The 16,162-nt window shown below is 40.2% G+C and overlaps 1 protein-coding gene across 1 annotated transcript in view; it reads left to right on the plus strand.

The window, feature by feature from the left end:
- MCCC2 (methylcrotonyl-CoA carboxylase subunit 2) overlaps nt 1-16,162 on the plus strand; it is a 117,315-nt gene that overhangs the window by 94,097 nt on the left and 7,056 nt on the right. The window contains exons 14-15 of the mRNA XM_075838036.1: nt 4,994-5,150; nt 6,780-6,894. Of these exons, the coding sequence (XP_075694151.1) occupies nt 4,994-5,150; nt 6,780-6,894 (272 nt within the window). The remainder of the gene's footprint in view (nt 1-4,993; nt 5,151-6,779; nt 6,895-16,162) is intronic.

The following is a 16,162-nucleotide window of genomic DNA, read 5'->3' on the forward strand; positions in this document are numbered from 1 at the left end:
TAAATATTAGTGTGAGTTTTCATGGAAAACACAAAATTGTCTGGGTGACCCCAAACTTTTGAATGGTAGTGTAAACACATGCAGAGACACACACACTGTAACGTATACACATACAAACACAGACACATATTGTATACACACAGACACATACTGTATACACACACAGAGACACGTACTGTATACACACACACAGAGACACGTACTGTATACACACACAGACACGTACTGTATACACACAGACACGTACTGTATACACACAGACACGTACTGTATACACACACAGACACGTACTGTATACACACACAGACTCTTACTGCATACACACACAGACTCTTACTGCATACACACACAGAGATTCGTACTGCATACACACACAGAGACACGTACTGCATACGCACAGAGACACGTACTGCATACGCACAGAGACACGTACTGCATACGCACAGAGACACGTACTGCATACGCACAGAGACACGTACTGCATACGCACAGAGACACGTACTGCATACGCACAGAGACACGTACTGCATACGCACACAGACACGTACTGCATACGCACACAGACACGTACTGCATACGCACACAGACACGTACTGCATACGCACACAGACACGTACTGTATACGCACACAGACACGTACTGTATACGCACACAGAGACACGTACTGTATACGCACACAGACAAGTACTGTATACGCACACAGAGACACGTACTGTATACGCACACAGAGACACGTACTGTATACGCACACAGAGACACGTACTGTATACGCACACAGAGACACGTACTGTATACGCACACAGAGACACGCCCTGGTAACAGCTCTCTACTCCGGCCAAGAGATGAGGATCCCGAACAGGGGATCCCCTGTATTAACTCTGGAATCTTTAGTAGGGTGTCTGAAACTACGTTTTTTAAACTAGTCAACCTTTTTAAAGGCACAGGGGCCTATTTCTGTCAGTGTTTGCCTTTGATACAGTCCAGATTTACAGTGCATTTGGAAAGTCTTCAGACCCTTTCACTTTTTTCACATTTTGTTATGTTGAGGCCTTGTGCTAAAATAAAAAAAATCACGCTTTTCCCCATCGTTCTGTACTCAATACCCCATAAGGACAAAGTGAAAACAGAATTTTAGAAATATTCAGACCCTTTGCTGTGAGACTTGAAATTTAGCTCTGGGGGCATCCCATTTCTCTAGATCATCCTTGAAATGTTTTTACACCTTGATTGGGGTCCACCTGTGGTAGATGTATTTGATTGGACATGATTTTGAAAAACACACCTCTGTCTATATAAGGTCTCATAGCTGACCATGCATATCAGAGCAAAAACCAAGCCATGAGGAGGAAAGAACTGCCTGTAGAGCTCAGAGACAGGATTGTGTAGAGGCAGATCTATAGAAGGGTACAAAAAAAATTCTGCTGCACTGAAAGTTCTTAAGAGCACAGTGGCCTCCATAATTCTTAAATGGAAGAAGTTTGGAACAACCAGAACTCTTCCTAGAGCTGGCCACCCCACCAATCTAAGTAATCAGGTGAGAAGGGCCTTGGTAAGAGAGGTGACCAAGAACCCAATGGTCCCTCTGGCTGAGCTCCAAAGATCCTGTGTGCTGATGGGAGAAACTTCTAGAGGGTCAACCATCACTGCTTTTTCTATTAAGGTCAGAACGGGACCCCAACGCAGATGTGAACGAAGCCTAAGACAGATATTTCTAGTGATATGTCCTCTTTAAACTTAGCCTGTTAACGCCGAAGGACAGATATATCCGTCCTCTGCAGCTGCTAGTTCGCGCAGGAGGACGGATATATCCGTCCTGTGATCGCGCGGGTACTGACAGTGTACACACGCGATCAGCACGGCTATTATACACAGCCTGGCTCCTGCTGCAACTGCCGGAATCTAAGCACTCTCCGATTCTGGCAGTTTAACTCATTAAATGCCGCTGTCAATAGCGACAGCGACATCTAATGTGTTTGACAGAGGGAGGGAGAACGCTCTGTCACCCCATCGGCGCCCCCGCAAAGAAATCGCGGGTTGCCGTTTGGTGTCCATGGCAGCCGGGGGCCCTAACAAAGATCCCCAGGTCTGTCTTCAGCAAATGCCTGTTAGGCCATGCCTGAGGCATGACCTAATAGATTGCCTGTCAGTTTTACACTGACAGGCAATAATGCTTTGGTATACTAAGTATACCACAGCATTATATATGCGATCAGCAGATCGCATAGTGAAGTCCCCTGGTGGGACAAAAAAATTTTTTTAAAAGCAGTTAAATTAATTATTTACAGTCAAAATCAAATAAAACGTGGTTTTATTTAGTAAAAGTGCAAAAACAAGTACACATATATGGTACCCCGCGATCGAAACAACTTGAACATTAATATGAACACAGTAATTAAACCGCCGGATGAACGACGTCCAAAAAAAATGCAAAAAAACAATGGCAAAATTCTCTCTCTTCTCCCATTCCCCCCATAAAAAATTAAATAAAAGTTAATCTATAAGTCCTATGTACCCCAAAATAGTACTAATGAAAACTACACATTGGCCTGTAAAAATCAAGCCCACATACGGCCACATCGACGGAGAATTAAAAAAAAATTAGGGCTCTTGGATTGCAGCGATGCATAAACAAGTAATTTGTTTCTAAAAGGGTTTTTGTTGTACAAAAGTAGGAAAACCTATAAAACTTTTACATATTTGATATCCCTGTAATCGTGCCGACCCATAGAATAAAGTTAACATGTTATTTACGCTGAATAGTAAACGGCGTAAATTTTTAACATGAAAATCAATGCTGGAACAGCTGCTTAATTTCAATTATCTCCTAAAATAAAGTTAATAAAAGTTAATCGATATATTATAAGAATCTAAAAATGGTACAATTACAAAATACAACTCGTCCCGCAAAAAACAAGCCCGGAATAAAAAAAAAGTTACGACTCTTGGAATGCGACCGTGAAAAAACAAAAAATAATCCTTGGTCATTAACGCGCAAAATGGCCTGGTCATTAAGGGGTTAAGCCGGAAGGAGCGATGTGCGAAACACTGACTGTCTGTATACCTTTTTCTATTTTTGTTTTGGTGCTTCCATTGCTACACTCTTGTGGATTTTGTACCTACTACAAATGTATATATGTGGGCTTACCACTTGCACTATTTGCAGTTTTACCCTATTGGAGGAGTTATGAGTCTCCAAGGCTAAATCAGTGGGGAATCCATTTATCTTGGGTAATGTGTGTACATGATTCTTTATCTTTGTGTGGTAACTTTTTACTGACGTATTTATGACTAATAAAATTTGTTATATCTTTACTGGCTGGCCCTCTGTGTATCTTCTTCTAGGTGTTTTTGTACTTTATTCTTTACAGGCATAAGCGGTATGTTGTTGTATACAGATTTATACTAGCCCAATATCATTTGTTGGTGGTGTCCTCTTTAAGCTTTGTCAAAACAAAATACTAAACATTTCCTAACGTAATAGACTGGTAATTTTTAAGAGCTTGTGTTTCAAATTAGTCTATTAAAATGAAGCTTCTCATTGAAGATTTTTCCGGTACAGCTGAGACGTATCTTGTGCAGAAAAAGGACATTGCATTTAGTGTTTATTGTATTGTATAGCATTTATTGTTACCAGATACAAGGTAGAAATTATACGTATTCTCATTGTATGTTAAGTTAAAGGTGTAAGCTCAAGAAGTGAATAAAGTTGAATCATATGTAAGATTATCATTGTAAAGTGAGTTTGTGGGTTGAATTGTCTAAGTAGAAAACATGAAAATAGTGGAAATACACCACCTTGGCATTGATGTTTTTTTTTACATGTTAAAAAAACGTACAACTCATACACACCAGTATATGAAAATACAGTACCATTATGGTACTCTATGAGGGTGAAAAGTTCATAAATTGAGCCTGTTCTATTCGCTCCGTATTGATATAGATTTTTCAATTGTGATTACATTCCTTATTAAAGGGTTTGCCTCATTACAGACAAACCCTTTTATATGAGACGCCCTGGCAAACAGCTGATTTTGCCAGGGAAGTTGCTGTTAACTAATGGTTTCCCTTGCAGTTACTTCTATAGAAAATTAAAGGGAATGTGTCATCAAAAAATGACCCATTGTTTAAATCAACTTTTTATGTTAAACCTATTTTTAAGATTTATTTTTCTTACATTTTCACGATCATTATATATATATATATATATATATATATATATATATATATATATATATACATACGTATAAGATCCGAAAATCTTGCAGTTATCGCACTGGCCACTGAGCCTCACAACAGACTAACACTTCCTGTTCTGTAGAGATCACCTCTGAGCAGTCATCTCAATATCATCACAGGCAGGATGACACTTACTGATCTGTAGAGATCACCCCTCAGTAGTTATCTCATTATCATCACAGGCAGGAATACAATGAAAAGTAACACCTATATACAGGTAACACATGATCCACCATTGACAATAGTTGATGGTCACATCTCCCCTCCTATTCCTTGCTGTGCAATGACCTGTGCACAGTTCACAGAGCATGCCCAAAATACCCTCCTATAGAAGTTAATTGGTCCCCTCCTGTTCACAGGCTCCTGTGGTCAATGTGGCTGCTGTAAAGCATATCTCTAAACAGCAGCTCCGGCAAGATGGTTGCCCCCATAATTACGTAAAGAAAATAAAAATATACAATCAAAAAATAAAAACAAATCCGAAAAAAAGAATGTTTCACTATCTGGTTTTAATTATGAAAAAAATTATAGCTGATACTTTCCCTTTAAGTATTATATGGCAGCCAATCTGTTGAATCGCCATCCATGTAATTCATGGACGACTCAGGTCATCCAAAGCCGCTGCAGTAGCTGCTTATTCATGACCTTTGCTGCACAAAACTCAAATGTAATTTACAGATCTATTGCCACATTGTTCATAAGAATGTGGACTATTTGGCTTTTTTGTTGCATTCACTGGTTAATATAATTATTTCAGGTTTCATGGTTGGTCGAGAATATGAAGCAGGCGGAATAGCCAAGGATGGAGCTAAAATGGTGACTGCAGTTGCATGTGCCAGTGTACCAAAAATTACTGTGCTTATTGGAGGCTCCTATGGTGCCGGGAATTATGGAATGTGCGGTAGAGCTTACAGGTTAGTTTCTAAATGATATAAAGACAGAGAACCACTGTGCATTGTAAAACAATTACTAAAATTATCATTTTAAATGACAGGCGTACTACTTATGGTACATTACTGTGAAACAGAGGGTTCCCAATTCAGGTTGCCCCCTATTATTGCAAATTTGGCACACTGAATGATTTCTGATCTTTAAATATAATAATAATACACAAAGTTGGCTTGAGTAATCTCAAAACATAGTTCTTGAATTAAGACCATTTGTTTTTTAGGATGAAAGTTATCCAATACTTATGTGAAAAAGTTACTGCCCCATTATGTGTAATGATTGGTTGCACCACCCTGAGGTTTCCCGACCGTTCCTTTACCACCTGTTGGAGTCTCCTAATACATTTCTATGAACACCTTTGCATGATGGCATGTTGTCCAAAGGAATTAATGTCCATAGGGAAAACAAGTCACATGCGCAGGACAGTCAGCCGCGGTTTGCTGTGGTGGGATATGCAAAGAGACTTACAGGACTGCACATCATCAATGTCTTCCCTAACTTGGGTTCACACTGAGTTTTTTGCAGGAGGAAAAATCTGCCTCAAAATTCAGTTTGGAAGTTTGAGGCAGATTTTCCTCTGCCTGCACGCAGATTTTCGCTGCGTTTTTCGCCCACGGCTATTGAGCGCCGCGGGCATAAAACGCAGCGAAATACGCTTTCTCTGCCTCCCATTGATGTCAATGGGAGGTCAGAGGCATAAACGTCCGAAGATAGGCCATGTCCGGTTTTTCCGCTCGCGGGAAAAAAAACGACCTCCGCCTCCCATTGAAATCAATGGGAGGCTTTTTTGGCGCGTTTTGCGGCGCGGTTTCCATGTCAGAAAAACTTTGTGTGAACCCAGCCCCCTCACATTATAACTATATAACTTTTACTGTAGAACCTGTCTGAAACACTCCATTTAGCATTTCTCTTCAGATTCCTTATCTTCATTTTTGTTCGGTGCCGTGTAGAAAAAAAATATCTCCTGGTGCTAATTGGAAACGGTCAGCAGGCTTCTGTTCTTGAATCAGTTTGTCTTAATATTGTATGTCTCTCTAGTTAGCACTATGTGTTCACAATGATACCCTGCTGTGAATGTTCTTTGGGTGCCATTAACCTAAAACATCCTTAATGGGGTAAACCAGTCATAAGAACTTGGTCCCTTATCCTTACTTAAATGGAAGAGGGCTGTAATACTGTGAACCGCCGCTACAAGTGTGTCAGTGATTCACAGTACGAGCAGATAAGGAATGAAGGGGAAGCAGCGTTCACACGAGCGCCACCGGTCCTTCAAAAGAGCTGCTCAGTGTGGGTGACGAGAGTTTGACCCTCACTGATCAGATTTTGATGGCCTATCCTGAGGATAGGCCATCAATTTTTTATGACTTGACAACCCCTTTAAAGAGAATATTAGATGGTTAAGGAAAACACTCTGCCACTGGTTGAAAATAGCACCCTCTGAACTCCAGATTTGGGCACCAAAGGAGGTGTACACTGTATTCAAAGCAGTGCATTACATTTGTTGATTGGTTGAGAGGGATCTCCTGACCAACTCATTGGCATCTTTGACTTTATACTTTATAAAGGTGTTTTTTTTTTCTGTTTTCTTATTTCAGTCCCAGGTTCCTTTATATGTGGCCAAATGCTCGCATATCGGTGATGGGTGGGGAACAAGCTGCTACGGTATTAGCCACAATTGCTAAAGACCAGAAAGCAAGAGAGGGGAAATCGGTAAGAAGTTCAATGTATTTATGTTAAGCTTTCATTAACTTATTCTTATCTTATTTGTAATTCATTTGAATCTATACATTACTCTTCTACATAAGTCTGGGAACAGTTGCCAACTTTTTACCCATACTTATCTAGTGTTGTCTTTCTGACTATTAAACATAGGTGTGGTGTCTTCTCCTATAAAGGGTGAAAAGTCTATTCACCTATTTCTTGGTTTTATCGGTTACTGGAAAAGTTGTGATCGCTTTTATAGCCAGCGATAGAGCTGAATAACGAATCTGACTCGTTTTGCAGTCATAAACCCTCCGCATTTTGCTGCTTGATTTAATAGGAGATCTCCAGGACTATGTTTATATATATTTAAAGTGAATGTTTATCTTTTAACACCATGTGTTTTAAGGTACAACATTTTGTTCTGATTAATTATTTTTAATATTGTTTTAATATATCTGTATAGCAAATACAAATCTCTAAATCCCCTCCATAGACATAGCGTTAAATTATTAAATTCTGGTTGTCTGCAGCTACCACTATGGGGATCTTACTACATACTGTTTTATTATTGAGTTCAACGTACAGTGGTCCTGCAAGTTACAATGGCTTTAGGTAACAATATTTTCAACATATCTTTCCTGGACCACTGTAACTTGAAATCACATTAAACATACAATGCCCCAAATACTGCCGATCTGCGATGATCTTGTCAATCAGCATGGGCTTTTCACTAGTAAAACCCCTGTATTACTAAAGTGCATGCACCGATTGGCTGTCTAGTGTCGCCTCTCTACAGTACGGTACAGTACTATGTCATATATATATATTTTTTTATTTTTTTATTGACATTTTGTGGGCTTCAGAACCAATTACTAGTTTTCCATAGTGCTATGTTCTGAAGTTACAATATATTCAGCTTACAATGGTCGTTCCTGAACCAATTATTATTGTAACTTAACCCCTTCCCGCCGGATCACGTATATATACGTCATTAAAATCGGTGGCTTACCGCATTTTCACGTAAATATACGTCATGGAGATGAAGCTGGCTCAGGAGCTGAGCCAGCGACATCACCACCGGGTGACAGCTGTATGTTACAGCTGGCACCCTAAGGTATCGGCCAGGACCGGAGCTAGCCTCCGATCCGACCGATTAACCCCTCACATGCTGCGTTCAATAGAGATCGCAGCATGTGAGGAGTTTATAGCCACCGGCACCCCAGCAACGTGATCGCTGGGTTGCCGGTGGCTGCAAAGGCGATCGGAGGGCTAATGCTTACCTCCCGATCAGCCTGTAACGGAATCCTCTTATGCCCCGTCGTCGGCGGGGCCCAGGAGGCTTCCGGTAACATCGGCAAGATGGCGCCGGCTCAGCTTCCGGCTCAGAAGCTGAGCCGGCGTCATCAGCAGTGGGTGTCCGCTGTATGTTACAGCGGACACCCCGATCTATCGCCAGGAACCGGAGCTAGCTCCGATTCCTGGCATTAACCCCTTCGATGCAGCGATCCATTGTGATCGCTGCATCCTAGAGGTTTGTAGAAAATCGGCAGCCTTGCCATGCGATGGCAAGGCTGGCGACTGCTACCATGGCAACAGGAGCCCTAACAATGGACTCCTGTCTGCCATTACGTAAGCTGATTAGGCCCCGCCCAGAGGCGGAGCCTGATCGGCTTGCTGTCAGTGAACAACTGACAGTTCCAATACATTGCACTACATAGGTAGTGCAATGTATTAGAACATCAAACAAATAGTTGGACATTCAAGTCCCCTAGTGGGACTAAAGAAAAGTGTAAAAAAAAGTGTAAAAAAAGTAAAAATAAAAGTTGGAAAACATACAATAAAAGTTTCAAATAATAACACAAAACACAATCGCCCTTTTTCCCTTATAAGTCATTTATTATTGAAAAAAATAATAAAGCCATACATATTTGGTATCGCTGCGACCGTAACGACCTGAACTATAAAATTATTATGTTATTTATCCAGCGCAGTGAACGCCGTAAAAAAAAACCTCAAAAACACTGCCATAATTACTGTTTTTTTGGTCACTGTCTTCCAAAAATTGAAATAAAAAGTGATCAAAAAGTCGCATGTATCCAAAAATGGTACCGATAAAATCTATACTTCACCTCGCAAAAAAAAACAAGCCCTCACACAGCTCCATCGATGAGAAAATGTAAAAGTTATGGCTCTCACAACTTGGCGACAGAAAAAATACATTCTCTTTCCAAAAGTAATTTTATTGTGCAAAAAGTTATAAAAAAGTTCTATAAATTTGGTATCGCCGGAATCGTACTGACCCGCAGAATAAAGGTAACATGTAGTTTATAACGTACGGTGAACGGTGTATATAAAAAAAAAAGTGGCACAAGCTAGGCATGACATTTGACACTGAATTGGCATATCTAGGGAAACTATTTAATTTGTACCTTCCGCAGCGCAATCATTTATGGAAAAGATACGTGGGGTGAAAATGCTCACTACACCTCTTAATAAATGCCTTGAGGGGTGCAGTTTCCAAAATGGGGTCACTTCTCAGGGGTTTCTTTTATTATTTCACATCAAAGCCTCTGCAATTGTGAACCAATACTTTATAAGTCGCCAAATTAGGCCTCAATTTTACATGGTACTCTTTCACTCCTGAGCCCTGTCGAATGTCCAGGCAAAAGATTAGGGCCACATGTAGGGTGATTCTAAAACAGGGAAACACCGCATAATAATTGAGAGCTGTCTTGTTATGGTGGCACAAGCTGGGCACCACATATTGGCGTATCTAAGGAAAAATTCCCATTTTCATTCTCCCACATCGTGTGCACACGAATTTCTGCAAAACACCTGTGGGGTTAACATGCTCACTACACCCCTAGGTGAATACCTTGAGGGTGTTGTTTCCAAAATGGGGTCACTTCTGGGGGGGATCCACTGTTTTGGTCCCACATGGACTTTGCAAATGCAACATAGCGACCAGAAACCAAATGCAGCAAAATCTGTACACCAAAAGAAAATGGCGCTCCTTCCCTTCTGAGCCCTGCCGTGTGCCCAAACAGCATTTTACGACCACGTGTGGGGTATTGCCGTACTCCAGAGAAGTTGCTTTACAAGCGTTGGGGTTCTTTTTTTCCTTTATTTGTTGAGAAAATTAAAAATTTGGAGCTAAAGCTACGTCTTATTGAAGAAAAAGGATTTTTTTTATTTTCACTGCCCAATTCTAATAAAATCTATGAAACACCTGTGGGGGCAAAATGCTCACTACACCCCTAGATGGATTCCTCAAGGGGTGTCGTTTTCTCAATGGAGTCACTTTTTTGGTGTTTTCACTGTTTTGGTCCCTCAGGGGCTTTGCAAATGCGACATGGCCGCCGCAAACCATTCCTGCTAAATTTGAGCTCCAAAAGCCAAATGGCGCTCTTTCCCTTCTAAGCTCCGCCGTGTGTCCAAACATCCGTTTATTACCACATGTGAGGTATTGTTTTACTCGGGAGAAATTGCTTTACAAATGTTGTGGTGCTTTTTCTCCTTTAGTCCTCGTGGAAATTAGAAAAAATTAGCTAAACCTACATAATCTTTGAAAGAATGACGATTTTTATTTTCACGGCCTACTTCCAATAATTTCTGCAAAAAACCTGCGGGGTCAAAATGCTCACTATACCCCTAGATAATTTCCTCAAGGGGTGTAGTTTCCAAAATGGGGTCACTTTTGGTGGATTTCCACTGTTTTGGCACCGAAAGAGCCCTTGAAACCTGACATGGAGCCTAAAATATTTTCTAATAAAAAGGAGGCCCAAAATCCACTGGGTGCTCCTTTGCTTCTGAGGCCGGTGCTTCAGTCCATTACCACACTAGGGCCACATGTGGGATATTTCTAAAAACTGCAGAATCTGGGCAATAAATATTGAGTTGCGTTTCTCTGGTAAAAACTTCTGTGTTACAAAAAAAATAGAATAAAAATGAATTTCTGCAAAAAAAAATGAAATTTGAAAATTTCACCTCTACGTTGCTTTAATTCCTGTGAAACGTTTAAAGGGTTAAGAAACTTTCTAAATGCTGTTTTGAATACTTTGAGGGGTGAAGATTTTAAAATGGGGTGACTTTTTGGCGGTTTCTAATATATAAGGCCCTAAAAGCCGCTTCACAACTGAACTGGCCCCTGTAAAAATAGCCTTTTGAAATTTTCTTGAAAATGTGAGAAATTGCTGCTAAAGTTCTAAGCCTTGTGATGTCATAGAACAATAAAAGGATGTTCAAAAAACGATGCCAATCTAAAGTAGACATATGGGGGATGTTAATTAGCAACAATTTTGTGTGGTATAACTGCCTGTCTTACAAGCAGATACATTTACATTTAGAAAAATGCAAATTTTTGCAATTTTTCACCAAATTTTGGTGTTTTTCACTGGTAAATATTGAATTTATCGACCACATTTTTCCACTATCATAAAGTCCAATGTGTCACGAGAAAACAATCTCAGAATCACTTTGATAGGTAAAAGCGTTCCGGAGTTATTACCACATAAAGTGAAATATGTCAGATTTGAAAAAATGGGTCTGGTCCTGAAGGCCAAAATGAGCTTGGTCCTGAAGGGGTTAAGGGATGTATAAGGTCTCATTCACTTCCCTTTTTTTGCCCTACCTTTAGTGTGTACGTCAGGAAAGCTCCCGACGCACACGCTGAACGTGTCCATAGGGCTCTATTAGCCCGACGGAGGGCAAAACAGTGTCCTTTTGGCTTCTGTGAGGCTGATGAGTGTTTTGAATACCTTTTTTTTGTTTGTTTTTTTAAAGCATGGAATAGCGTAGTAGACTACACTATTCCTTACAACGGAACACCGTAAAAAAAACAAACTACATACTACACAGTATACATTTTTTTTAATATGGGAGCCTATAGGGATACATACCACTGTATGGCATACGTCACAGGCATCCGTTTAACATATAAGTCATGGTCTTATCAATAGTTTTTTATGTCGTAAACGTTGGACGGATATCATAGTAGTCTAGGGGAGATGGATGCCTGTGATGGATACAATAGGTTGTAATGGTATCCATTTAACATATACGTCATGAAAAGGGTCATCAGAGGTCATGACGTGTCTGTTAAGCAGATACCACATTAGTCTTTGGGTGACGGATGCCACTGTTAGGCAATCGTTACAGTCTACTTTTAACGTATACGTCAAGAGCTTTTCCAAGCATATACATCAAAAGTAGGCCAAAAAACTGGATAGGAATGGAGCCTAAGTAGTTTGCAGTAAGCTCCTAAGTTCAAAATAGCGGTGGCTACAGGCAACCTGAATTTTTGGTGCTCTGTATCAGGAAAAAAGGAGCTCCGACTGCTATAATGCTATATTAAGAAATTAATCAGCACAACATTTTGGAGTTATTTAGAATAAGAAAAAAAAGTTTAGATTCAAGGGTGGGCGTTCACTTAGTATGCCACAGTATAAAGGATGCGCGTGTAATCTTTTATTTTCCTTTGCTTCTCCTTTATACTTGTCATAAAAAGGAAAATGTATTAGGAAGGAGTAGAACTAAAATATCTAATGGTGTCTAGAGCACAGCAAAATATCTAATGGTGTCTAGAGCACTGCAAGTTTGTGATGTTGTAGGGAGATCTTTTACAAAATGTGATTTAGCTCTAGTATATAGTATCTTTATAATCTGTCTTTCTTATGGAAATGTTTTATATGTAATATAGCTAGAATTATGTGAATAGTAGATTGTATATAGTTAGTGATATATTATTGTTGTGTACACCCCAATGAATTAAATGTGCAACACTGAGAGTATTATATAAAAGAGAACTAAGAATATACCAAGTGATGTAGGAAATCTGTATAATAAACTCTGAAACATTATGTAAATTGTATACAGTATCGGGAGTCTAGTTTAGAGACGAACAAGGTAAATATCTATATGATGATCATAAAAAACTTTTTGGGATATTGACTTCCTAAAAGATTAGTTCATGTGTTAGGGCAATGTGCATACCTCCCAACCGTCCCGGATTCCGCGGGACAGTCCCGGGCGACCGGGGTTATGTCCCGCTGTCAACTGTATCTGCGTCCTCAGGATGCAGAAACAGTTGAAACCAATGCTGAAGCAGAGAACCATCAGCTTCTGCTTCAGAATTAGCAGAGAGAGCTCCTCTGCTTGCTGAGGACTCCCTGGGCACAGCGCTACTTTAAGCGCTTTGCTCGGGGAAGCCCTTGACTTCACTGTCCATATATGGACAGTGACGTCAGTGGCTACTGATTTCGCGGATTCCCCGTTGCCGATGATCTGGCCGAGGATTCCACTCCAGGAGGAGCCCCTGACGTCAATGTCTATATTTAGACATTGACGTCAGGGGCCCTCCTGGAGCAGAATCCCGGCCAGAGTCGGCAATGGGGATTCCGCTCAAGGAGTAGCCACTGATGTCACTGTCCATATATGGACAGTGACATCAGGGCTTCCCTCTACGGGTTTAGCGCTAGCTACAGGGAGGGTGGTGCTATTAACATGGACACTGTGGCACTATATAGGGGCACTATCTACATGAGCAGTATGGCACTATGTACAAGGGCACTGGCACTTAATATGTGGACACTGGCACTAGGGGCAGATTTGGGGGCATTATACTGTATAAGGGCAGCTAGGGGGGCATTATGCTGTATGGGGGCAGCTATGGGGCATTAAGCTGTATGGGGCAGCTATGGGGCATTAAGCTGTATGGGACAGCTACGGGGCATTAAGCTGTATGGGGGCATCTGTATGGGCATTATACTTTATTGGGCAGCTATTGGGGCATTATGCTGTATGGGGGGGATTTGTTTGGGCATTAGGCTGCATGGGGCAGCTATGGAGCATTATGCTGTATGAGGGAATTTGGGCATTATACTGTATGGGGCATCTGTGGGCATTATACTGCATGGTAGAATCTGTGTTGGCTTTCTACTGTATGGGTACAACTATGGGGGCATTATACTGAATGGTGGCAGCTATTTGACATTATACTGTGTGGGAGGCACTATGGGAGCATGATACTGTATGGGCTGAACTGGGTGTGTATAGACGGAGATTGGGTGGGATTAGAGGAGTGGCTTAAAATTTAAAAAAATTATCCCTCTTTGTGATACTTGAAAGTTGGAAGGTATGAATATGGCTAGGACTGCTGTTTTTTTCATTAGTCTAAGTGGAGGAGATAGTGATATTTGCCAAATTTATTAAAGGGCACACGACAATTTTATATGTAAGGCATTTTGACTGGCCATGAGCAGTTGTAGATTTGTGCTGGAAATTTGCGCCTTTTTTACTGATTTTATTTTAAAAATTTGACTTAGACTATGCCTCCTTGGACACCCACCCACCTTTCAAATTTGACAAAAAAAGTTGTTAAAGGACTTGTTTGCATCTTTTTTTGCCACAGTTTACACTAAACTAGCCTAAATGTGGGCCAATATGTTGAATTCCAATATGACCAGTGTGAGTGTGTACAGCGCGGTAGAATGTCTTTATTAAAAAATCTAATATTCTGAGTATACTATGAAAGATGACCACTGTCTTATCCTGCGTCTGCTACATGGCTGAATTTTAAGGAGCGACTCCCGTCTTATTCGAGTGCAATATTATGATAGGTTCTTAGAAATGGTAGTAGAATCACAGACTTTTAATCGTAAGTACCTACTTCTATTCCATATTCAAGATAGCAGAATAACATAGCAATGTAGAAATGACTTGAGTATTGAGTTTCTTGGTTTTTACAGATCCGCAGACATTGAATAGTTCCTTTGTTGCAAGTATCCCCATGTACTGTGCACTGATAATTGCCGTATATAGGCCCAGAATTATATGTTCAGAGTGTGCAGACAATGGAAATGAGTTTTCTTTATTTTGACCTTTTCCATCTCACAGCACATTGTATTATTGTTAAATTAGACATATGTGTCCAATCTCTTGAAGTGTGCCCTGTCTTTCAGTATGTGTCACTTGTACTGTGAGTCATCAGTAGTGTTTGGTAATATAAGAAGATTCTTGGCACAAACATTTTTTTGTTTTGTTTTTTTGGGGGTGGATCTGAGATGACACTTTTAATTTAATGCTGCGGCATAAATGTTTGTTAGCTGCTAAAAACTAATATTCGTTTTTACTTTTAGCATCTGCCTGCCACTACTTTGAATGTTGTGAATCTTTGTGCTTATTCTGAGTAATTGGTCAATAACGCTTATACCATCTAATAATAGAATTGTAGATTTGGTGGAATAGATTTTGAAGTTCTTTAACTATTCTTTTTTGGTAATACATCAGTTCAAGCTTAATGAAAACTGCTTGTAGTTTCTTTATTGCACTTCAATAATTTTTTTTTCTTCTACGTCTTTGTTTCTCAAATTATCTTAAATAGACTAACTGCGCATATACAGTTCTCCCTCAAGTTACATTATTATTATTAATAAATATTCTGGGACCACCCTTGTAACTTTAAAATATTGTACCGTAACTTGAGACTATAGCTAGTAATTGTTTCAGAAGCCTCCAAAATGTTAACCAAAAATAAGGAAAAATTAACACTAAGGAAGGAAAAGTTCAAAAAAAGCTTTAAAGTGTAGCTAAACGTTTGACAAACTTCTGACATATCATAGAGACATGTCAGAAGTTTGGATTGGTGGGGGTCCGAGCACTGAGACCCCCACCAATCGCTAGAACGAAGCAGCTGAAGTGCTCGTGTGGGCACTTCGTGTCTGTTCGGCTTTTTCCGGAAAGCCAATGTATCGGTGTACGGGCTCATAAACTTTCTATTGCGTCCGTACACCGATACATTTATTTCCGGAAATAGCTGAACAGGCACGAAGCGGCTAAGCGCTCATACGAGCACTTCAGTTGCTTCGTTCTAGCGATTGGTGGGGGTCTCAGTGCTCGGACCCCCACCAATCCAAACTTCTCACATGTCACTATGATATGTCAGAAGTTTGTCAAACGTTTAGCTACACTTTAAGCTAGTGCATTGCTTTCTATATAAAGAACAAGAGCTTCTGCAGGGTTGTATAGTACAAACAGTATACAGTAATAGTAAAATGATGTTTAAAGGAGAAGCTTCAACTGGAACAGGTAGGGAAAAGTAATTTACATTTAGCAGAAATAGAGAACAGCAATGTACATGTAGCACAAGTAAAGACCAGTATAATATAGCACAGTTAGAGGGCAGTACAGTACATGTAGTACAGGGAGATAACTGTACAGGACATGTAGTACAGGTAGAGATCAGTAAAGTACATGTAGTACCGGGAGATAACCATAC

This window comes from Rhinoderma darwinii, chromosome 1 (assembly GCF_050947455.1).
Source record: "Rhinoderma darwinii isolate aRhiDar2 chromosome 1, aRhiDar2.hap1, whole genome shotgun sequence".
NCBI classification, from domain to species: Eukaryota; Metazoa; Chordata; class Amphibia; order Anura; family Rhinodermatidae; genus Rhinoderma; species Rhinoderma darwinii.